Source organism: Hyperolius riggenbachi, chromosome 1 (assembly GCF_040937935.1).
Source record: "Hyperolius riggenbachi isolate aHypRig1 chromosome 1, aHypRig1.pri, whole genome shotgun sequence".
Classification (NCBI taxonomy): domain Eukaryota; kingdom Metazoa; phylum Chordata; class Amphibia; order Anura; family Hyperoliidae; genus Hyperolius; species Hyperolius riggenbachi.
The window spans coordinates 416,903,533-416,928,712 of record NC_090646.1 but is presented as its reverse complement, the minus strand read 5'-3'; the positions used below and the strand labels follow the sequence as shown (position 1 = coordinate 416,928,712).

Here is a 25,180-nt window from a genome sequence, read left to right as displayed (position 1 = left end):
GTCCTTGAGGCGTGCATGTGACTGGGTGATGCGGGAGGCAGTCAGGCAAAGTTTATTGGAGGAATGGAGTAAGCGGCTAGGTGTGTACCTAAGAGTAAGATCGGAAATGTAGGTTGGGCAGGTTTTGTGGACAGATTTGTAGGCCAGACACAGTTTCTTGATTCTGATTGAACTGGATAGGATGCCAGTCAAGGGATTTACAGAGAGGGGCCACCATGGTGGAGCGATGGGAGGAGTGGATAATTCTTGCTGCCACATTCATGACGGACTGCAGTGGGGCAATTCGGGTCATAGGAAGACCAGACAGAAGGGCATTGCAGTAGTCAAGACAGGAAATTATGAGGGCATGGATGAGGAGTTTGATGGTGGCAGAGGTCAGGAAAGGGGAGATCTTGCAGATATTACGGAGGTGGAAGTTGCAGGACTTTGTGAGGTTTTAGATGTGGGAGTGAAGGAAAGTGTGGAGTCCAGGGTGACACCCAGACAGCGGGCTTGAGAGGTAGAGCGAATGGTAGTGTGGGTAACAGTGACATGCACATCTGGTAGGGTCAGGGATGACCGAGGTGGGAAGATCATAAATTCCGTTTATAAATAGATACAAGAAGTGTTTCTGATGCTGAAATCAGGATAATTAATGTAAAAGTGGGTATGCTGAATAATTAACTACCTTCTACTGTGTATCACTTCAGTGCCCCTTTAACAGGGTGGGCAAGTGCTGTAGAATCCCTAAATTGCGTCATTGCTCATGGCTGAGAAAGGAATAATATTTTTTTGTTCCCATTGTCAACACCTCTTTAATGCACTCTCCAATGACCTGACCTTTTGAAGTTTACCTTTCTGCATACGTTGGTGGCAATGACCTGTCTATTCTATGCGTTTAGGACAGAGGTTATATGAGGGTTTACTTTAAAAAGTATTTTGCTCAGTGTAACCTGTAAATAACACTGCAGTGATAGAAGAAGATTTCATTAAAGCAAACCTCAGCTAAACAAACATTTGTATTGTGTAATGAAAGTCATGTTACAGAGTAACATGGGGGAGTAACATCATGTCCAACTGGAATTGCTGAGATTTTGTAGAGAGCTTAAAGAAACAATATGCCATAAAGGCTATCCGTCTTAACATGAAATATTAAAGTAAACCTGAACCAAGTAAAATAATTAAAAATAAACACATGATGCACCTGCAAATGAATATTACATACTTACCTAACCATCAGTTCCTATCAGCTCACCATTTTCTTCTAACAATGATGTCTTCCAGTTCTTTGACAGAACAGAAACATATCAGTTGCTGTCAGTTATAACTGAAAGGACAACTGATGTGCAAAGTAATGGCCATGTTTCCCGATGGCTCATGTGGACGATATTACAGTTTAACAATGTACTAACCTGGAAGCTGTTATGGTCAAATGGCCATTTTCAAAATGGAAAATGGAGAATTCCATTGATCACAGTGGACAAACAGGACGCAGGAGAGGAGAAAGAGAGTGGGAAGTAGACTATGCGGGAGGTAAGTATGCCGTATGTATGTTTATTCTAACTTTGAATTTTCAGTTCAGGTTTGCTTTAAGCTTCAAGCAGAGAAAGTATTTTCAAATTTATAACCTTCACATGAGCAAGATGGTGAGCTGAAGTGAAGCATTATGGGAGTGCATTATTGCTAATATGAAGCTGAATATTTTTAAATACCTTCTGTGGGTTGGTGCTCACTTGTTTGCTGCTAATCGTTCTGCCTCTCTCCAGAACAGACTGTTTGCATGTGTGTGAGAAGCATAAAACGACTGTGTCTTGAAAAACAAACAACATTATATTTATAAAATTGATCACTAGCTTCCATGCCTTTAAAAAAAGCCTCTGTTTCGAACAAAACTTAAAAAAATAAATAAATAAATAAATATACACATTTATCCAGGTGAGCATTGCTTAGACCTGTGTGCAGAAATAAATAATTTCTAGGACTGACCTTTATCATCTTTCTATGAACTATAAACTGATAAAAAAAGCTTCATTTGTCAAACAGGTTACACATGATTTACAAAGCTGATGTGCATACAGTACTGACATGACAAACAATATGGCAACAACTGGCAGCAAGGAAAAAAATGTTTTTCCCATTAGGCATAATAGGCATGTAACATTGAGGCACTACTAATTGGAGGGGTGCCTGCTGGAGTAAAAACTTAATATGATTGATTGTGCAGATAAAGCATGTATTTTAATACAGTATAATAGCACTAATATGGACAAGTGTGGCCAGTTTGCTAGCGGTGTAATGGGTGGGGCTTGTGGCACAGTGTGCTTAGAGTTTAAAGAGAAACTTCAGTCTAAACAAACATACTGTCATTAAGTTACATTAGTTATGTTAATTGAAATAGATAGGTAATATAATCTCTTACCCACCGTTTTAAAAGAACAGGCAAATGTTTGATTTCATGAGGGCAGCCATCTTTTTGGTTGAAAGGAGGTGACAGGGAGCAAGAGACACAGTTCCAACTGTCCTGTGTCCTGATCACCCCTTCCAGTTTACTAGGCAACGTGAACAACAACATAGGAAATCCCATCATGCTTTGCACAGCATCAGGGGAATAATGCCCGGGTAGTTTTCTTTGATGGGCGGAGTTTAGCTTCTGTGCAGCTAAAAATAAGACTTATGTAAGAAAAACAAAGTTCTGATGCTGTGAAACTGTTAAAGAAACACCAAGCCTTTTCAGTGCTGCTGAGTAGATTTTTAGTCTGGAGGTTTACTTTAAGGAGCTGGATTAGGTTCGTGCCTATAGGCTCTTATGATGAAAATCCAACCTTAGTCAGGGCTGGATTTTCCATAAGGCACTGTAAGCTCATGCCTATAGGTGGCTGTTGATGAAAAGGCAGCTCACTCTCCTTCCTGAGTGTTCCTCCCTCTTTCCCTATGCAGAGTCCCCCCTGGCTCTCAGCATTCCACTAACAAGATCTCCCTCCAGCTGGGGAACGTCTAGCTACTTAATACTGAGGATACCTCTTGCTACCAAACACCAAGGGACACCTGTGACTACCTGAACTGGGCAGGGAGAGTAGGGGAGAGGTGACAGCTGGGCCAGCCAGCATACTTGCAGTGCGGTTTAGCAGGGGTTTGTGGGGTCGTGGAGGGGGAATTTCAGGGTGCCAGAACATCTGTGTCTATAGGCACTGGGAAACAATCCATAAATCTTGCTTAAAGGAAAAATGTAATGAGAGGGATATGGAGGCTGCCATATTTATTTCCCTTTAAGCAATACTGTACTAGTTGCATGGCTATCCTGCTGATCATCTGCCTCTAATACTTTTAGCCATTGCATTTAGCATTACTGACAGATCTGAAAAGATTAGCTGCATGCTTGTTTCTGGAGTGATTCAGACATACTGCAGCCAAGTAAATCAACAGGACTGCCACACAACTGGTATTGTTTTTCACTATTAAGCAGCCAAATGAAGTAAAACTTGATTTGGCTGCAGCCAGGGCCCAAATTTTCCTGCCACTGGGGAAGTGTGCCTTCCCCAGCCTGGCAGGCTCTGCAGGATAGCGGTGGCGACAGGGAGAGCGGATACATACTGTACCTCTCTGGAAGGCTGTATCATCTTCTTCTTCCTCCACCGCAGTGGAAATGCAATCCCGGCAGGTCTCCTCAGTTCCGATCACATGATATGACGTGATTGGGATTCAGGAGACCGTGTCAGTGTTACAGCGCCACACAGTGGTGGAAGAGGGGTAATGGAAGAGTCTCTTCAATCTCCCCTCTTCCTCCACCGGGTGGGGCTGCACTGCTGACAAGGTCTCCTGGATCCTGATCACATCTAATGTCATGTGATCAAAAGTGACTGGGACCTACCGAGAGTTCAGAGCCGCCGGTGGAGCAAAAGAAGCCGACCCAGCGCAGGTAAATATAGCTTCTTACTCCCACACACTAGTTTGGCTGCACTAGGCAGCCAAACAAGTTGTCCTGACAGAGACTGCCACTGCAAAAGCAGCTTCAAACGAGGCATCTCATTAGAAGCTGCCGCTGGGTTGAAAGGAAATAAATATGGCAGCCTCCATTTTCTGCTCACTAAAGTTGTCCTTTAACTTGTACATTCAAGTAAAAGTAAGTAATACAAGATCATTTCTGAAACTGGAAAAATAAGGGTCATTAAAGAGACACTGAAGTGAAAAGAAAATTATGGTATAATGAATTGGTTGCGTAGTACAGATATTTACTAGAACATTAGTAGCAAAAAAATTTTCTCATATATTTATTTTCAGTTATATTGTTTTTTTTATAACATAGCATAATTCTCTAATATTTGCAGTTTACACACTACTCAGCATTCTAAATGATGTTACAGAGGAGGCTAGTGAACTTTTGAACTGTTCTCTGCAGGAAAAAAAAAAATACAATGCCAGACACTTGAGATAACAAGCTTCAGAAGACAGAGCTCTCTGCGACTTTGAAATTCGTGGAGCTCAATGGCTTTTTTTGCAACTGGAGTTTCTCAACTCTTCCTGTACTGGAAACAATATTAGCCTTATGCCTCTGCTCCAAATGTTTTATTTCTTAGCTGTACTACATATACAAATCATTATATCATATATTTTTTTCGCTTCAGTGTCTCTTTAAACAAAAAAAACTATCTGGCAACTTTGTTCTGCGGAGATAATAATTTGATTTAATAAGATTGAAACAGAGAAAATATTGTTCCATCATTTTTTTCTTTATTTATGCGTTGTGCATACCATTCTGTGTGACTATCTCTGTGTAGTTATACAGTATACTTGTATTGTATATTTCTGCAGTGAGGCATATTGCCCAGTTTAAATAATGCCTTAAAGAGTAACTGTTAGCCCAAAAAAATCAAATTTAAATCTCTATTGCAATGTGTTAAATAGTTTGTAAGGGAGCCAACAAGGCAATGCTGAAGTTAAAAAGCAATCTAATTTTTTTACTGTGTGGCTATCATTCAGCCTTTTCTCCAAGCTCCTAAGGAGGACGCAAAGCCGGATAACAGATACTGCAGATGTCTGCCCGACCCCCCTCTCCCCCCCAGGACCAGGTGCCGATGTCTGCCCGACCCCCTCTCCCCCCCCAGGACCAGGTGCCGATGTCTGTCCGCTCCCCCCCAAGAGCCGATGTCTGTCCGACCCCCCAGGACCAGGTGCCGATATCTTCTCACCCCAAACAGCTGACACGGAGAGAGAGCGGGAGCGGAGTACATCTACACACTTCCAGCGCCGCCACCGCAGAGCAGCCGCCGCCGAGTCACATGTGAGAGAATCACGAGCAGGAGAGAGATGCACGGTGGCGGCGCTGGAAGTGTGTAGATGTACTCCGCTCCCGCTCTCTCTCCGTGTCAGCTGTTTGGGGTGAGAAGATATCGGCACCTGGTCCTGGGGGGTCGGACAGACATCGGCTCTTGGGGGGGGGGCGGGTTGGGGGTGGAGCGGACAGACATCGGCACCTGGTCCTGGGGGGGGAGAGGGGGTCGGGCAGACATCGGCACCTGGTCCTGGGGGGGAGAGGGGGGTCGGGCAGACATGGGCATGCTCTGCATGCTCTGCAGTATCTGTTATGCGGCTTTGCGTCCTCCTTAGGAGCTTGGAGAAAAGGCTGAATGATAGCCACACAGTAAAAAAATTAGATTGCTTTTTAACTTCAGCATTGCCTTTTTGGCTCCCTTACAAACTATTTAACACATTGCAATAGAGATTTAAATTTGATTTTTTGGGCTAACAGTTACTCTTTAAAGTAAAACCAAGTAATGCAAAATCACTTATGAAAGTTGAAGAGTAACGGTCATTAGACAAAAATGGTTTGGCAACTTTGTTCTGCGGAAATAGTAATTTAATTTAATAAGCTTGAAACAGACAAAATATTGTAACAGCATTTTTCCTTGATGTATGCATTGTGCAAATCATTGTTTGTGTGCAGGTTTACACTTGTATTGCATATTTCTGTAGTGAGGCATATTTCCCACTACAGTGCAAGGTACATTTTAAATGAAACTCAACAGCTACAGCAAGGTTAAAATGGACCTGAACTCTTGCACAGGACAAAAAGAAAACAAAAGGAAAATGCATCCTGTATGTATTTAAAGAGTTTAGCCTGTCTAATTTCCCTCATCTGTGACTAATCACAACTGTAATTTGATCTATCAGCTGTGTCAGCACAGGGATACCAGCAGCCTTGGCAGAGCAGCTAATGTGTAAACACATGATGTTAACCCTGCTTCCATGAAAGCAGGAAGTGGACACACTGCAGATTTATTGCAGGATTTGTATCAGCTGTAGCAAATAAATGTTTTTCTTCAGGGCTCGTTCCCACTGTTGCGACGCGATTTCGGCCGCATTCCGACGCTTGTAAAAACGCATGCGGATGCGTTTCCGCATGCGTTTTTACCCGCGATTTCGCATGCGATTTCGCATGGCAGGGTGCCATGCGAAATTAACCATGACACTGCCAGGGCTAAATAAAATTGAAAAAGGTGCGAAATCGCACGCGAAATCGCGGGTAAAAACGCATGTAACAAACGCATGCGTTTTTACTATTAAATACATTAGCGGCGATTCGCACGGATTCCCGACGCAGGCGAAATCGTTGGCTCTTTTGTGCGTTTTTTTTACCGCTGAAAAAAACGCACCTCAACAACGCTACAGTGGAAACAGGCCCATCCACTTGCATTACATGTGCGGATCTGCATGCGTTGGACGCATGCAGATTCGCGATAGTGGGAACGAGCCCTCAAAGATTATGCCGTTGCTTATCTTTTAGAGCAGAAAGGAAGTTCTGAGTTCAGGTCCACTTTAAGAAATAAAGTACATTTTAACTTAACAGGAGCTTGCCAAACCCAGGAAAGAGGAGAAAATCTGATAGTCTGGAAGTAACTGAAAGTGATTTTGAAGGTTTTAATACAAGAATAACAGCAATGTTAAGAAAATAGAGGCACAGTATTTCCAGATAGTCCCTAATGGTCCCCAAGTTAAACCCCACTATGCATTGCTGGGTAAAGGCATCACACGTCTTCCAGCCACATAAACAGCCGTGATGTTCCTGTCATCACCTGAAAACACACACTGGTGTTAAGAGTAACAACAACAACAACAAAAAACATAACAGCAAAATCTTTTTTTTTTCTTTTTTCTTTTTTTTACACATACTATATTACATACCAAGAAAGAGGAATCTCTGGACCATTTCCTTAAAAAAAATAGATAAAAGTAATTTAGTCATGTGAAGACATTTTTCTATTTGTATCTTGTGTTTTACAATTTCAAATTTGTATTGGTACTTGCTAGAAGACAGTTACAGCATAAGCGTTATATTGTACCGATAGAATTGTCTTTGAATCGAACATTCAGTGAAAAATATATACTACAAACAAAGAACAAAGTAGAACATTGCATATACCGGTAGTATTCGCAATATGTTGTTGCTAAATAGCTAAACTTTTACACATAGCTTTGTTCTTGCAAAGAAATTCAATTTTAGCTTATCACATTTCTTATTAATCGTTGTTATAAGATCAATACTTTGCTAATGTCTTGTGTTTTTATATGACTACAATGCAGCAATTAGGTCTAATTTGGAGGGAGCTATGAAGACATAGTCCAGGCTCCTAAGTTCCATCTGACACCTAGGTAGTTAGTCTCTGCTGAAGAAAACCTGGACTGACAAGATCCCTGGTTATGCTTCGCTTCCCCCCCCCCCCCCTTCCGGTGTCCTTATCTGCCGTACTTCTGCATTTAGGTCCCACGTGACAACCTGCATATAGCATGCAGGGCACGTGTGTGATGTTACACGTGTCCCATAATGCCGGCAGCCACCTGGATCGCCAATGCGAAAGTATGGCAGATGAATAACGAATCTTTACACATGGGCACCAGGAGGGGGGGGGGGGGGGACATAAAACATTTGGGGGGAACGCAGACGGGGGACAGTGAGGCGGCATCATGAGTCTAATTCCTGAAAGATTTCATGCTGAGTCGATTGGGAATCGGCCCGTGGTGTATAGGCAGCTGGGGGAATACCTGTATTGTGATTTGACATAAGAACTGGAGACACAATTAATTCACATTCAGATGTTACAGATGGTTTTTGTCTAGTATACAAAACATAATTTAAAATGAGATTGAGTTGAGCAGGAGCTGAAACTTCTAAAGGAAGATGCTAAATTTCTATATCTAAAGCCTCAATCTGTTTATATCTTCTTTGTAAGCATTAGTGTAACCTTGAAATAATTCAGTAGCCTTAAAGAGACACTGAAGCAAAAAAAAAAAAAAAAAAGATGATATAATGAATTGGTTGTGTAGATAATTACTAGAACATTAGTAGCAAAGAAAATATTCTCATATTTTTATTTTCAGCTAGTGTTTTTTATAACATTGCATCATTCTCTAATATTTGCAGTTTACACACTACTCAGCATTATAAATGATTTTACAGAGCAGGCCAGTGACTTTTGAACTGTCCTCTGGAGAGAAAAAGAGAATACAATGACTGACAGTTGAGATAACAAGCTTCAGAAGACAGAGCTCTCTGCGACTTTGAAAGCCGTGCAGCTCAATGGCTCTTCTGCATAGATAACAACTGGAGTTTCTTCACTCTTCCTGTACTGGAAACAATATTAGACTTGTGTCTCTGCTGCTAATGTTTTATTTCTTAGCTGTACTACACATACAATTTAAAAACAATAATGGTGCACAAGCCAGCCTGGGGCCCCAGGAACTCTCACTGCCCGGGGCCCCAGAACCAGCATGCAACACCATATGTGAGCGCAGCCAAGCCCTGGATCTGCCACACCCAGGAGCTTGTCCCCAACTGCTCTGAAACTTACCAAACACACAGGAGAAACTCACTTCCCAAACAGTTCTCTGCTGCTTATATAGAGCCTGCAGGCTGCTTGTAAGCCAATCAAGAAGTGCACATACACATGACACCTAGTCTGCAGTGATTGATTCAAACAGAAGCTGAGCTACTCAGCTAGTCATAGGAGAGGGTTTCAGTTGCATATAGACAATGGCTATATGGCCAGCAGGGGGCACCAGCGTGCAGGATATACCCTCTCATCTGCCCCCCTCCTAACTAAACTGCATGGGAATCTATATTAAAATTTAAAAACAATAATGGTGCACAAGCCAGCCTGGGGCCCCAGGAACTCTCACTGCCCGGGGCCCCAGAACCAGCATGCAACACCATATGTGAGCGCAGCCAAGCCCTGGATCTGCCACACCCAGGAGCTTGTCCCCAACTGCTCTGAAACTTACCAAACACACAGGAGAAACTCACTTCCCAAACAGTTCTCTGCTGCTTATATAGAGCCTGCAGGCTGCTTGTAAGCCAATCAAGAAGTGCACATACACATGACACCTAGTCTGCAGTGATTGATTCAAACAGAAGCTGAGCTACTCAGCTAGTCATAGGAGAGGGTTTCAGTTGCATATAGACAATGGCTATATGGCCAGCAGGGGGCACCAGCGTGCAGGATATACCCTCTCATCTGCCCCCCTCCTAACTAAACTGCATGGGAATCTATATTAAAATTTAAAAACAATAATGGTGCACAAGCCAGCCTGGGGCCCCAGGAACTCTCACTGCCCGGGGCCCCAGAACCAGCATGCAACACCATATGTGAGCGCAGCCAAGCCCTGGATCTGCCACACCCAGGAGCTTGTCCCCAACTGCTCTGAAACTTACCAAACACACAGGAGAAACTCACTTCCCAAACAGTTCTCTGCTGCTTATATAGAGCCTGCAGGCTGCTTGTAAGCCAATCAAGAAGTGCACATACACATGACACCTAGTCTGCAGAGATAGGTGTCATGTGTATGTGCACTTCTTGATTGGCTTACAAGCAGCCTGCAGGCTCTATATAAGCAGCAGAGAACTGTTTGGGAAGTGAGTTTCTCCTGTGTGTTTGGTAAGTTTCAGAGCAGTTGGGGACAAGCTCCTGGGTGTGGCAGATCCAGGGCTTGGCTGCGCTCACATATGGTGTTGCATGCTGGTTCTGGGGCCCCGGGCAGTGAGAGTTCCTGGGGCCCCAGGCTGGCTTGTGCACCATTATTGTTTTTAAATTTTAATATAGATTCCCATGCAGTTTAGTTAGGAGGGGGGCAGATGAGAGGGTATATCCTGCACGCTGGTGCCCCCTGCTGGCCATATAGCCATTGTCTATATGGAACTGAAACCCTCTCCTATGACTAGCTGAGTAGCTCAGCTTCTGTTTGAATCAATCACTGCAGACTAGGTGTCATGTGTATGTGCACTTCTTGATTGGCTTACAAGCAGCCTGCAGGCTCTATATAAGCAGCAGAGAACTGTTTGGGAAGTGAGTTTCTCCTGTGTGTTTGGTACTACACATACAAATCATTATATCATATTTTTTTTTTTCGATTCAGTGTCTCTTTAATGATGGGAACACACAATATAATTTCCTGTCCGATCGCCAGGTAATATGATTGGAAGTTGTATCATGTGTACATGTCCAAACTGTTCCCAATCGAAAAAGGATCAATTTTCCGATTATAACATCAGAAACAGAAACAGATCGGACAGGTCGGAAATAATCGTCCAATTCCCGTCATTCGGACTGGAAGATGGAAGTTGCATGGTGTGTTCCCAGAATTAGTCAGATTTCAATGCCTGAAGCTGCACCATGGATGAAAGGCATTTTGAGAAGACGATATTCTTTGATGTTTGAAGGTATAAATAGGGAATGTATATCACAATTACCAGTATGAAGCTATTACATTTGGTGGGGATTTTTTTTGAAGAAGAAGAAGCTGTAACATTTTGGTGATGGTGATGGTGGTGTCTTTATTTTTATCTACACAAGACCAGTTTTAGCCAAATGTAATCTTAATTGTTAATGGTACCTCTTTTGAGATATCAGAAAACACTTCAAAGGGGCTGTTGAGGGCTTCAAGGTTGATTCGCAATGCATCAAATTCCTTGTTAACTTGAAAATTTCCAACTATGTGATCAATACTCAGAGCTATGAATAAAATCAAGAAAATGATTTCTGTTAATATTTTCAAAACACACATATATGTAATATAAATGTCTAATGACATTTAAAGTGACTCTGTAACAAAAATTACAACGTTTTTTCTACCTTCCTACAAGTTCCTAAACCTATTCTAATGTGTTCTGGCTTCCTGCAGCTCTTTCTACTATAACCATCTCTGTAATAAATCAATGTATCTTTCCCCTGTCAGACTTGTCGGCCTGTGTCTGGAAGGCTGCCAAGTTCTTCAGTGTTGAACTGTTCCTCTATGCACACTCCAGTGTGTGTTTTATTTACATAAGCCAGCAGCTTCTCTGCTATCTTATCAGTGATAGAAGAGAGCTGGATAAAAATCCTCCTCTGGAGGCTGTGAAAGGAGCTGGTCTGTCACATACTGAGGAATTAACCGACATAGGCAGAGCTGTCTGCAGGAAGCCTGTAATGTTCAGTGCATGAGAGAAGCTGGGGACAGAAGGTAAACACACACAAGTGATCTCTTGAGATTCAGAAGTAAGGCTGTATACAGCCTGCTTGTGTATGGATGTATTTTCTATGTGTGGACATACTGTACATCAACCTACTTCCTGTTTTGGTGGCCATTTTGTTTGTTTATAAACAAACTTTTTAAAACAGTTTTTGACTACTTTTAATGCGGCGGGGAGCGGCGAAATTGTGACAGAGGGTAATGGGAGATGTCCCCTAACGCACTGGTATGTTTACTTTTGTGCGATTTTAACAATACAGATTCTCTTTAACGTTAGGTTAAAGTATAAACAATACTCTTCAGATGTAGCTGAGTTGGGTGTGTCTGCTTAAAGGCCCATACAAATGTCTCTCAAAACAGGCAACGGAGGAGGTTGTGTGCAACAAATACTTCATGAATTGGCAGCGCGTGACAAAGACTGTCTGCCGACAAGCCCTAGCACAAGAGATCAAGCCGTCTGATCACGCACAACTTTTGTAGTGCAAACCATCGCGCAATTTAGAGTTCGTCTTGTGGATAGCTTGGAAGCAGACGACGTTGATCACTTTACAAGTCCGTGGCAGACTGCTTCCGTTGTGACATCACTCAGTATGTTGTCGCATGTGTACAATTGTTGCTGGTGCAAATTGTCATTTAAAACCGCACCTTGCAATCATCTGTCTTTAGTTCCTGCCTCGCAGCTAAAGACATTTGTATGCTGTGTGTATGTACCCTAAAGTGAGTGAAAAGGAGTTTGGGGTGTGCTGCTCACCAAACAGTGTACTGCTGTTTCCAGCATGCCTAGACAGGAACCAACAACCCACAGCAGTACAGATCATCTTATTAGAAATGCAAGTAGCAGAGTTCCATCTACAGGTCAGATGTAAATGTGACCTAGTAAAAGGGTTAAGAAGGATTCCAGTAGCGTCAAGACAGTTAACTGTTCCAGCTCACTCCACATACTCTGGCAAGGAAGGGCACTCAGTGGACACAGGCATCCTCAGGGCTGTGCAGCCAGAGGCTATTGCCTCCCAAGCCTCTGTCTGGCCCTGAATGTAAGCATGGGTACACTTTTATAAATGTGTGTGTGTGTTAGCAATAGTAACACTGACCAGTACAAGTGTTGTTCAACGAGATGCTAATATTTCCAGCTTGCATGCAAATTTAATGGGCTAAATGTACTCTCTGACAATTTAGGCTGGCCCAATACCAAGCTGCATATTAGTTTGCTTTAAATTTGTATGCAATAAAAAATTATTAGTATTCTCATCCCATAATAAAAGCAGTACTATCACAATACAAAGTATAAACCTCTGTAGTACACTTTTCAAGATGTTACAAAGTCTTAAACTCCATTCTGAGGAGGAAAGCATGAAATATTGCGCATGTATATGTGTGTGTACTAATATAGACACACACATACATTTCCTTTATAACTTTTGGCATGGTGCAAAACATTAACAATATGATGGATATGATATCTGTATTAGTTTGGAAGCACACTTGCATTAGCAATTTTGTGGGTGTTTGCGGGGGTTTATGGTGCTCTGCATTCATTCTGTATTTGCAAACATGTTTTTTCGGCCCACGATTTTCCGTGATCATTCACAATTTTTTCAGATTGCGTTGCAATGCACAATGTTTTCATATTTTATGACGCAGTATATTTAATTCAGAAACTTGTATGCCCTGTGGGAAGAAGCAAACTGCTGTGCAATTTAACATCACAGTAAAAAAGTGAATGCAAAAAGTGATCGAAAGCAAGCGACATGCAATTCCTGAGCGGGCCTTCAACTACAATGGCCAGTGCAGAAGTGAATGTTTTGACATGTGCATCAAAACATGCACGATTTTATGGGTGCTCTCTGCCTTAATGTAGGGGACATAGTGACTGGAATTAACGGAGGACACATTTTAGTTGATTCAACAGAACAATTATAGCATACCTAAGTCAGGGGTGTCAAATTTAAATACAAAGTGGGACAAAATTGAACACTGGGACCAAGTTGCTGACCAATCTCAATGTCTAGTGGCCACCTCCCTCCCTTATAAAGTTCTCTGATATTTATCGGCTGCCCCTCCCTCCCCTATACAGTTCCCTGGTGTCTAGTACCCTCCTTTCTCCTCTATACAGTTCCCTGGTGTCTAATGCCACCTCCCTCCTCTATACAGTTCCTTGGTGTCTAGTGATCCTCCAACCCCAATACAATTCCCTGGTGTTTAGTGGTCCCTCCTCCCTCCGCTATACAGTTCCCTAGTGTCTAGTTACCCCCCTCCCCTATACAGTTTCCATGGTGTCTAGTGGCACACAAGTTATTAAGTTGCCGGGAAATTTGGGAGCAGGGTAAAGCTGAAAAATGTCTCACCCGACTCCTGCAAAAGTCCCTGCGACGTTAATTACTACTCCCCCTCCAGGCTCCCATTGACACTGGGTAAAGATGTAATTCAGTTTCTATCTTTTGCAGGCAGCCGAATTACACTGTTTTAATCATTATTACTGACTGAGCACCTCTCTAGGCATAATCAGCTATAGCCACAATTCACATTACTGCCTATCGCGGCACCCATATTTCCAGCACTGTTTTTGCCTGACTCAGTCTAGTGACCCTGTCTCCCTCTGCTACACAGTTCCCTGGTGTCTAGTGCTCCTCCTCCCTCCCTCATACGACTTCCCTGGCTTCACCTTCAATAGCTTCCCTAGTTGTCCAAAGTGGGCCAAACATAATACAAATTTGGGAAACCACTTGCAGGCCATATTTGTTAACTCTGCGGCCAGATTTAGCCTGCTGTCCAGAGTTTGGCGTGCATGAACTAGGCGCAGTAGTTACAACATACAGGACCTACATGACCTAGGTGCAGAAATTATAATTTTTGGGGCGATTTCTCTCTTTCCACAAAGCCTGGCCCCCAAAAGTTTCAAAGATTGCGAATCAAACCCTTATCTAAACTGTTGGAGGGCCCCTGTCATAAACTATGGGCACCTATTGAGATTTTGCTTTTGGGAACTAACATTTATTAACTTCTTTGAGTATATCATTTTTGATATGATGTTGTATATGCAATATCATTTTTCACAGCATCCATAAGGCAAGGGTTTGTTTTTAGTTAATACTGACCTTCACTTCCTCCAAGAGTTGCAAGCCAGAAAGCCTCATTAATACTTAAAACCTTATAGCTTGCTTCCTTCTCTACTATTTCATTTTTAGCATTTGAGTTTATTGCATTTGTTTCTATTTTCATCTTCTGGAATGTGTCTATTTCATTGCCCTCCACCTGTTTCTTTTGTTTCTCCATAAAAATAATCTTTGACGTTTCAATTGCCTTACGGATTGAGTCCAGGAGGGATATGGAGTATCCTCCAGCGATATCTGTTAGGTCACAGTAGCATACAGTTAGATAAGCCAACAAACCTAAATTAAAAAAAAATCCACTCCAGAAAACTGATAAATCCAGGTACCTGAATTTGATGTGCTGTGATCTAACATTTACAGAAAATGCAAATGATCCAAGAATAAAAGCAAACAAAATAGTGCATGGCCTCCTCATATTCCATATGTGTAATTTGTATATCTCCTCTCTACTCCAATGCATCCAGAATTACATTTCTTATTAGCTTTACTCACCTGGGGCTTTTTCCAGCCCCTTGCTGCCGACTGTCCCACGCCGACCACTCTGCTCCCCGCCGCTACCCTGGTCTCCGTGGTCGGTATTCAGGCCGACCGCGGGGCCGGCCTTACTGCGGCTGCGCCTAGCGCCACTGTCAATCATGGCCACGTGGGCCGCAGCGAACTGCGCAGTTCCCCGCGGCCCACGTGGCCATGATTGACAGCAGTGGGACAGTCAGCAGCAAGGGGCTGGAGAAAGCCCCAGGTGAGTAAAGCTAATTTTACACGATTTGCCTGATAACTCCTTTAAGGTGGCCATACACGTGTTAGATTAGCAGCAGATAGATCATCAGATACATTTTCTGATCTATCTGATGTGTTTAGGAACATTTTTTACTACGAACAGATTTCCAATAGATTTCAGTAGGAAAATCGATCTGATGGCATTTTTTTGCCATCAGATTTCCATTAGGTCCAATGCAAATTGATAATCAATCTCATCAGATCGACCTAGATTTTCCAGCATGTCAGATCGAATGAAATCGATCGAAATCGGCCACAAATTGATTGATCAGGCAATCGATTTGTGATCGATGGATCGATCGATTTAGATCGATCGTCCGCTAATCGACTGAGTGTATGGGCCCCTTTAGTCAATCGCTCCACTGGTTACCTATCACACATTGGATACAATTCAAGCTTACCATTAAGGTCTCACCAGTCTCCATACCTACTGTAGTTTAATTCATTTTAAGATAGCATCCCAAATGCAACTCTAACCTACTACTGAAATTATCTCCCATCTACTCACAGCTACTCTTTTGTATACAAGAATTTTAAAGTGAATGTCAACTGAAAGATTGGAGAGGGAAGGCTCTGGGTCCTATATAGAGCCTTCGGGTTCCTCTCACGGTCCCCTCATGTTTGGGCAAGACTGCCTACTGAGTGTGCTCTAGTGGCTGCCTCGTAAGCGCTTTGAGTCTGGTAGGAGAAAAGTGCTAATAAAGTATTGGAATTATTATTATGATTGTGTAGAGTCTAGATAGAGTGACTCAGTGGATTTCCCTGACAATTAGCCAGGCTTGGTTAGAGGGATAACAGGCTCCACTTATCTAGTTGCCGAGTGCCTATGGTAATGGACAAGCATGGGAACATAGACTTATTCCTAAGCTTATTTAACCAATATCAGTATCTATAGATGTGCTCATATCCAGAGATGAAGGAAGCTTGTCATCCAGCACAGTTCAGCTACAGCTGGAAGGGGGGAACAGTTATTAGTTATCAGTTTCTATGTGGTGTAGATATCATGAGAAGGAGTCCTTACTATTTGGTGACATACTGTAAATAACACTCTTTCCACAAAAGTGCCACGAAAGGGTAGCTAAAAGGACATGTAGCATTAGATCGTTTGGAATGTGTTCCTTCAATACCAATAAAGAAACCACTGCTTTGTCCGCTGGTAAAGCAAGCAGCATATCGCTCAATGGGACCTGACAGTTCACTTAGGTGTTTAGAAGTAAAATTGTTTAGCATTGTGTTAGCCACATAGTAAAAAAAAACAAAACACCACAAGCACAGTGTTTGTCAGTTGTCTATTTTAATGATTTCAGTATAAATGCCCTGTGAGAGCTGAGCTATAGTGGGTGTGGTTGTAGCAATGTACTACCATGGTTAGTGGTGGTTGCCAATGTGGACACCTGTCATTTGTGTTTATCTGAATGAGGCCTAAAGAGCAGTAGTGAAATCAAAATCATGAAATGCATTTAGCTTACCTGTTCCGAGACCCAGTTTAACCTTGTGCTTTAGTACATTTCTCACATCAAGATGACCGCTACACAATCTAAACGCAATAAGTCATAAATGTGAATAGATCTCACCAACTTAATTTGACAAATGAATTGTTTCATAGGAGTTTCAAATTACAGTTACAATGCTTACAGTTCATGCTAAAGTCCTCAGTTGTAGCACTAACTTTGTTAGCAGTATTCAAACGGGCAAATTAATTTGCTGTGCAGCCAAATCATCTGAGAGACATCTGAGTTTTGGTGTGATACACCGTGATGTTTAGTTTGCACTATAATAGACCCAGCCAGAACAGAATCATATCTGTACTGTATGGATTTGCTGTATTGGCACAGGTCCACTGTCACTCTGGTGCAGATTCATACCAGTAATTGGATTAATTAACACTGTCCACTGTTTGAAAAAATCATACAGGTCAGGTTTTGTCAGAAACAAACTCAATACAAACAGATAGGTGTGAACAGTGGTGTAGTAATAGGGGAGGCAGAGGGTGCGACCGCACCGGGGCCCTTGGACCAGAGAGGCCCACCAGGGGCCAGCCCTCAACCACAGCATTAGCTCTTCAATGGTACTGTGCTGGTAATTATCACTTCAATATATGCTTTGCATAGTGGTAATCATTAAAGAGACTCTGTATCAAAAATGTCATGCTTTGTTCTACCATCCTATAAGTTCCTAAACATATTCTAATGTGCTCTGGCTTACTGCAGCACTTTCTACTATCACCCTCTCTGTAATAAATCAATGTATCTTTCCCCTGTCGGACTTGTCGTCCTGTATCTGGAGGGCGGCCAACTCTTCCGTGCTGATCTGCTATGTATGTCCCCCTCCAGGCCCCTCTATGCACACTCCAGTGTGTGTGTTATTTACATAAGCCAGCAGCGTCTCTGCTTATCAGTGAAAGAGAGCTGGATAAAAATCCTCCTCTGTTAGGCTGTGAAAGGAGCTGGCTGACACATACTGAGGAATTACAAACACAGGCACAGGCAGAGCTGTCTGCAGGAAGCCTGTAATGTTCAGTGCATGAGAGCTGCAGGGGACAGAAGGTAAACACACAAATGATCTTTTGAGATTCAAAAGGAAAGCTGCTTGTGTATGGCTGTATTTTCTATGTGTGGACATACTGTACATCAACCTACTTCCTGTTTTGGTGGCCATTTTGTTTGTTTATAAACAAACTTTTAAAACTGTTTTTGACTACTTTTAATGCGGCGGGGAGCGGCGAAATTGTGACAGAGGGTAATAGGAGATGTCCCCTAACGCACTGGTATGTTTACTTTTGTGCGATTTTAACAATACAGATTCTCTTTAACAAACCATTCCCCTTTGCTTATACCTTTCATAATGTGGATGTCCTTGGCAGGTTTTGTTATGCCATATGAATTGTTATGTACAGATCGATTAGGGGCCCCAATGTAAAATTTACACTGGGGCTCAAAGCTCTTTAGCTACGTCACTTGGTGTAAAGCAGCCCATAGAAACAGATGGACAGGCTTATTCCATCCCTTTGGAGTCCACTGCCCGTTCCATCAAAATGCTGGACACCAGACCTAGAGTGAGCTGAGCCTGAGTGGCAGAAGAGGAGGCTATGATGGGAGCAGGGAGATGCATTGGAAAACTGTCAGATCAGCTGTGTTGATGCCTGTGTATAGACTGCTGTTAAAAGAAAAGAACGAGTAATCAAGAAAAAAATCAGTGGCTTCTCGGATCTCTATGACAGCCCTTTCTGTGGGCAAAACTAGTGATGATTATTGCATTATTAATAGTCAAGCCTTTCTGGAATAATTTTGTATATTTTTCTTGTGCTTTCTCACACTATGTGCAGCTCTCATCTGGTGCATGCATTTGTCTTTGCACTTCCACAGCACTTATGCATGCTTTCATAAAAATACATGTGCACAATTCTATTGAATACCGGCAAAAATGTGATTGTAAATGCAAAGCGACCTGGCAAAAGACATAAATACGAGCATACTCCAATTATTGCAGAATAAGCTTAGTTTAAATCTGAGCAGTAAGCAATGGCAGGAGATTGATGCGGTATGAGGCACACGGATTACTGTGAGAAAAATAAGCGGTTTATATTTTATTCAATTTTGTTAGTGTACTTCTGAAATATATTTTGACTTAAACTTACGAAATATTTGAATTTGGACAATGTGATAATGCAGCTCCTTTTTCTTTAAAAACAAGTAGCTCTTCATTAGAGAGATAGCAGCCATGTGCCATTACTGTCTAGGATGGAAGGATATAAACACACATAAATATTGAGCTTGCCCAGCCCTGTCATGGAAAAAAGGCCCACCCACTTGAGGAACCAACCATCTAGTCCATCACTTGCTAAGACAAGAATGGCCGAATGGGGTACCTTATAGACAGAACTAATTGGATAAATCAGTATTACATTATTGAATAGAGGCCTAAACAAGACTACAGTGGGGATAGAGTGATTACTAGCTCTGACAAATATGTTAAAACTTTATACATATTTAAAGAGACTCTGAAGCGAGAATAAATCTCGCTTCAGAGCTCATAGTTAGCAGGGGCATGTGTGCCCCTGCTAAAACGCCGCTATCCCGCGGCTAAACGGGGGTCCCTTCACCCCCAAACCCACCCCCGCAAGACTTGGTCGCAAAGTTGGTCGTGAAATCTCCTTCCTGGAGGCAGGGCTAATGGCTGCAGCCCTGCCTCTAGTCGCGTCTATCAGACGCGCATCGCCGCCTCTGCCCCACCCCTCTCAGTGAAGGAAGACTGAGAGGGGCGGGGGAGAGGCGGAGGTACGCGTCTGATAGACGCGCATGAGGCAGGGCTGCGGCGGTTAGCCCTGCCCCAATGCGGAAGCGCTCCCCAGCTGCACGGAGGGGATTTGGGGGTGAAGGGACCCCCGTTAAGCCACGGGATAGCTGCGTTTTAGCAGGGGCACACATGCCCCTGCTATCTATGAGGTTTGAAGCGAGATTTATTCTCGCTTCAGACTCTCTTTAAAAAGACCACCAGGACAACCAATGCACCCCTATTCAGAACACGCCTCCTATATATAAGTATTGTTCTGTATAAAACATTAAAGAGGTCTGCGACATGGACAACCAAGGATGGAGAAAGTATGATATACAATGTAGACAGTATTCAGCTCTATGTGTTTCAATAAATAGTGTTCTCTTCCTCAAGAGCAACTGAATGTAAGACCAGGGGAATAAATTCTCCTAATGAAATTTGTAAAGGTTGCAAATTGAAAGTCAATTTTGGAAAAAGGAACATTTATGAATGGACAGGTAATTCCACAATTAGTAATCATTGAATGAAACAGCATGCAGCCTCATGGAAATAAGGGCTCCGAGACCATTTAGTCCATCAACCACTAGGTGGCAATGGCCAAAGAAAATATGCTAAAATGCTATATAATAAAATACTATCCAACATAGTTATGGCACTTCAAAAATCTAAATGGTTGATCTGGAACAAATCTACTGCCTATAAAATTACAAGCCCAATTTTGTACACTTTTACTATAATTAATGTGCTAAAGCTTTCTATCCAAATTTTTATTCGTAAAGTTCAAGTATCGCTTAATTCACATAAGGTAGTTTTGACAATCTGCTGCAGCATTGCAGGGAAAATATACTCTGTACTCTCTGACAATCTGCTGCAGCATTGCTGGGAAAATGTACTCTGTACTCTCTGACAATCTGCTGCAGCATTGCTGGTAAAATGTACTCTGTACTCTCTGACAATCTGCTGCAGCATTGCTGGGAAAATTTACTCTGTACTCTCTGACAAGCTGCTGCAGCATTGCTGGGAAAATGTACTCTGTACTCTCTGACAAGCTGCTGCAGCATTGCTGGGAAAATGTACTCTGTACTCTCTGACAATCTGCTGCAGCATTGCTGGGAAAATGTACTCTGTACTCTCTGACAAGCTGCTGCAGCATTGCTGGGAAAATGTACTCTGTACTCTCTGACAATCTGCTGCAGCATTGCTGGGAAAATGTACTCTGTACTCTCTGACAATCTGCTGCAGAATTGCTGGGGAAATGTACACTGTACTCTCTGACAATCTGCTGCAGCATTGCTGGGAAAATGTACTCTGTACTCTCTGACAATCTGCTGCAGCATTGCTGGGAAAATGTACTCTGTACTCTCTGACAATCTGCTGCAGCATAGCTGGGAAAATGTACTCTGTACTCTCTGACAATCTGCTGCAGCATTGCTGGGAAAATGTACTCTGTACTCTCTGACAATCTGCTGCAGCATTGCTGGGAAAATGTACTCTGTACTCTCTGACAATCTGCTGCAGCATTGCTGGGAAAATGTACTCTGTACTCTCTGACAATCTGCTGCAGCATTGCTGGGAAAATTTACTCTGTACTCTCTAACAAGCTGCTGCAGCATTGCTGGGAAAATGTACTCTGTACTCTCTGACAAGCTGCTGCAGCATTGCTGGGAAAATGTACACTGTACTCTCTGACAATCTGCTGCAGCATTGCTGGGAAAATGTACTCTGTACTCTCTGACAAGCTGCTGCAGCATAGCTGGGAAAATGTACTCTGTACTCTCTGACAATCTGCTGCAGCATTGCTGGGAAAATGTACTCTGTACTCTCTGACAATCTGCTGCAGCATTGCTGGGAAAATGTACTCTGTACTCTCTGACAATCTGCTGCAGCATAGCTGGGAAAATGTACTCTGTACTCTCTGACAATCTGCTGCAGCATTGCTGGGAAAATGTACTCTGTACTCTCTGACAATCTGCTGCAGCATTGCTGGGAAAATGTACTCTGTACTCTCTGACAATCTGCTGCAGCATTGCTGGGAAAATGTACTCTGTACTCTCTGACAATCTGCTGCAGCATTGCTGGGGAAATGTACTCTGTACTTTCTTCTACATTTTTAAAAACTCACTTTATGTGTCAGAAGCTTATTTCTTCCATACACCTCAGTGTAATTTTTATAGTCAGGAAATAATCTTAACACCTCATCAATCTCTGCGAGAGACTCACTAATGTGGCTCTGAAAGGGAATAAAGAAGAGTGAAATATTATGGAGCTGAAATAACTTTTCATAACAAAAAAGAAATGATCAAAAAGCACATTCAACTGACAAATGACAAAACTATCCTCTATAATAAAACCCTAACTGTCGCTGCGTCCAGCAGCTGTCCCTGTGTCCCAGGTTCTTCGTTACTGCGCATGTGCGCAGTAACGGACAGCTGGACGGGACCAGGGAGCGAGGTGGGCGGGTTGCGGGCGGGTAAGCGAGGTGGGTGGGTGCGGGCGTGCTTGGCGGGCGCGCGCGCAGCGCTTGGCAGTTGCGTGCGAGGTGCGCACGGAGGGCGCGCACTGGTGGCGGCCAGAAAAAGACCTAGAGCCCGTTTTTAAATGGGCTTGGGTCTACTAGTAAGTAATATTTATGTTATAATTTGGAAGGTTTTCAGTGGTGATCCTACTCCATTTATTATTATTATTGATCTATATAGCACTGGCATTTTCCCCAGCACTTTTACAGAGTAGGTAGGTATGTCACCAATTGTCCCTCAACGGATTTTGGAGGAGAGGGGGGGGGAGGTTGACAACAATATAATCAGAATGTTTTTGGGATATAGGAGGAAAGCAGACTATCCATAGGAAATGCAGAAATGTTGAACTAGTGCATGGGATACTGGTATGTGGCAATGGAGGTTGCATCCCTGTTGGTCAGATAGAGATTTGTGTACCTAAGGACAATTGAAGTGAGAGGTATATGGAGACTGCCATATTTATTTCCTTTTAAGCAATATCAGTTGCTGGGCTGTCCTGTTGATCCTCTGCCTCAATACATTTAACCATAGCCCCTGAACAAGCATGCAGTAGATCAGGTGTTTCTGCCATTTTTGTAAAATCTGACAAGATTAGCTGTATGCTTGTTTCTTTTAAATGAAAAGGTTGCCCACAAATGCTCTCCTCGTTCTAATATCAAATTACTAATCACTTTACTACACTTTAGTTTAGCTCTATTGGATCACTCCTGCATAAAAAGTGTGTGTATCACTTTGAATAATCAATGAAGTTGGGGTAATATGCAGAGCGAGCGCTCAACAATATCTGATATCTACTTTGAACTCAGTTTACATATATGCATGCAATCCCTAGAATGTCCTCATAGGATCAATATAAAGAAAACAATAAAAGCCAAAACAGATGAAGTATAAAAGAACAAAAAAAAAAAAAAAAAAAGTCCCTGAACAAAGTCCTTCAGACTTCTTGACACTATGTTCAGTTTTCCACGGGCATCATCCAGCTTAAGGGAATACTATCGATTCACATATTTTTTTCAATTAACACAGGAATTGTTTGGGAAGTGCTGCTAAGTACTGGTGTATACATTTTAGTAGCAACTTCTTTGTTTACTGTTAGCAAAATACATTCAAAGTTTACTGACGCCAAAACTGACGGCTGACTGAGCCATGAGGAGAGGGGAAATTCCCCTCACACTTGATCAGTTAACTCTATGTGTAGCTCTGTGTGTGACAGAGAAGAGCTGCAGCTCCTGTGTCCTGTGTTCTGACTGAAGTGTCTGAAGAGAGCAGAGGAAATGTAACGAATTCTGTTTTTGCTTTCAGAGTTTGATATGTTTGATATTTTCTTTCTGTAGTTTGATATGCAACTCTGGCTGTGCATTGAAGCAGACACCCCTTCTGCAATTGATTTGTCCCAATATAGCTAAATCCTACCCTCAATAAATTACAGTTTTTACCTCTGATATTTAACATGAAAAGTAGGAAAATGTTTACATTATTTTCACACTGTCATTTTAGAACACTTGGGTATCGATAGTATTCCTTTAATAGTATTAGATTACGCTCACCAGATAAGATGGCTGATCAAATGAAAATCAGCAGAAAACGCTTCTGGCCCAGCCAGTAGATTCCGGTTTCCACAATCCAGATATTCTAGGTTTATCACTCCCCACATGTAAAGGAAATGGAATGGCAATAGTGTGATACTGCTATAGCAGGGTATGATCACTAGCTTAAGTGCTCCCCGGTAACACAGCAAAGCACCCAGTGTGCCACCACCTTATAATAAATCAAGCCTCTCACCAGATTGTCTTGCTAACCAGAAGCAGGTCAGCAAACAGCGCTTTTTGGTGAGTATGGCATTCACTTGCTCCATATCACACTTTGCCTATGACTCAAAACAGGCTTGACATAGTGTAAATCCATTGTTATTCAAAACTGTTAAAAGTAGCGCACTTAAATTTAAAAACTTCTCATGCGCATATAAAATCCTACTGAGTTCATCCTGGCGTCTCCTCACTCTGCCTGGCACCGCCCTACTAGTTTCGTCCAATGACTCATCAGGGGCTCAGTAGATATCAGATATTGTTGAGCGCTCTGCATATTACCCCAACTTCATGCTTGTTTCTTGTGTAATTCAGACACTACTGCAGCCAAATTGAACACAATGGCTGCCATGCAACTGGTATTGCTTAAAAGGAAATAAATATGGCATCGTCCATATACTTCTTACTTAAGTTGTCCTTTAAGTTAGGAGTATAATTAGTCCCCTTTGCACATGCTGTTTTGCTATGTACACACAATATAATTTTCTGGCAGATTTACCTGCCAGATCGATTTTTTCCAACATGTCTGATCTGAATTTCGATTGATTTTCCGATCAATTTCCATAAAAGGAACAAAAATCGATCGGAAAATCGATCGAAATTCAGATCGGACATGTTGGAAAAAATTGGTAAATCTGCCAGAAAATTGTATCATGTGTACCTAGCATTAGTGTATATAGTACTGTGATCCTTTTTCCAATGGAATAGCTAGATCTGATCTAACACTGATACTGGTTAGAGTAAACAGATCTAATCAACAGCAGCTTCTTCTGACATTCATCAAATACTAAAATAAATCTTGTAAACTAACTTAAATTTAAAGCCGATTAACAGGGGTGCGGCTAAGGTTTTTGTGGCCCCAAGCGGACTGTAGCAAGAGGCCCTATCCTGCGCCGCGGCGAAAAATGGGTGTGGTTATCCCGCATAAGTGGGCGTGGCCATGACATGTGGGTGGAGCAGGAGGGCGGATTGGGGCGGGCTGTTTGCGGGGAAAAATTGATGTGGGGGTGATTGAGGCGCGCGTAGCGCGCCGAAAGATGGGCGTGGCCATGACATTGTATGGGCGAAGCTTAACCGTAGCACAGCAAATATAGCCAACTATGACCATTAAATAATAAATGCAGCAACAGTTACCCCAGACACCAGAAAATAAAAACGCAATTTGTGCCACATTTCAGCAGAAATCAAACGCAATTAGGGCACATTTTCAGCAGACATCAAA

The 25,180-nt window shown here is 42.5% G+C and overlaps 1 protein-coding gene across 2 annotated transcripts in view; it reads right to left on the bottom strand.

Moving 5' to 3' along the window:
• Window positions 1-5,811: 5,811 nt before the first annotated feature.
• GDA (guanine deaminase) overlaps window positions 5,812-25,180 on the bottom strand; it is an 80,298-nt gene continuing 60,929 nt past the window's right edge. Inside the window, exons 8-14 of one of the 2 annotated variants that reach the window (XM_068236388.1) lie at window positions 21,760-21,867; window positions 19,000-19,097; window positions 16,832-16,899; window positions 14,571-14,822; window positions 10,861-10,979; window positions 7,159-7,186; window positions 5,812-7,049 (exon numbers count right to left, since the gene is read on the bottom strand). In XM_068236388.1, coding sequence (XP_068092489.1) covers window positions 6,979-7,049; window positions 7,159-7,186; window positions 10,861-10,979; window positions 14,571-14,822; window positions 16,832-16,899; window positions 19,000-19,097; window positions 21,760-21,867 — 744 coding nt within the window. In that variant the 3' untranslated portion in view covers window positions 5,812-6,978. The remainder of the gene's footprint in view (window positions 7,050-7,158; window positions 7,187-10,860; window positions 10,980-14,570; window positions 14,823-16,831; window positions 16,900-18,999; window positions 19,098-21,759; window positions 21,868-25,180) is intronic. The other variant, XM_068236398.1, reaches the window with a different exon arrangement.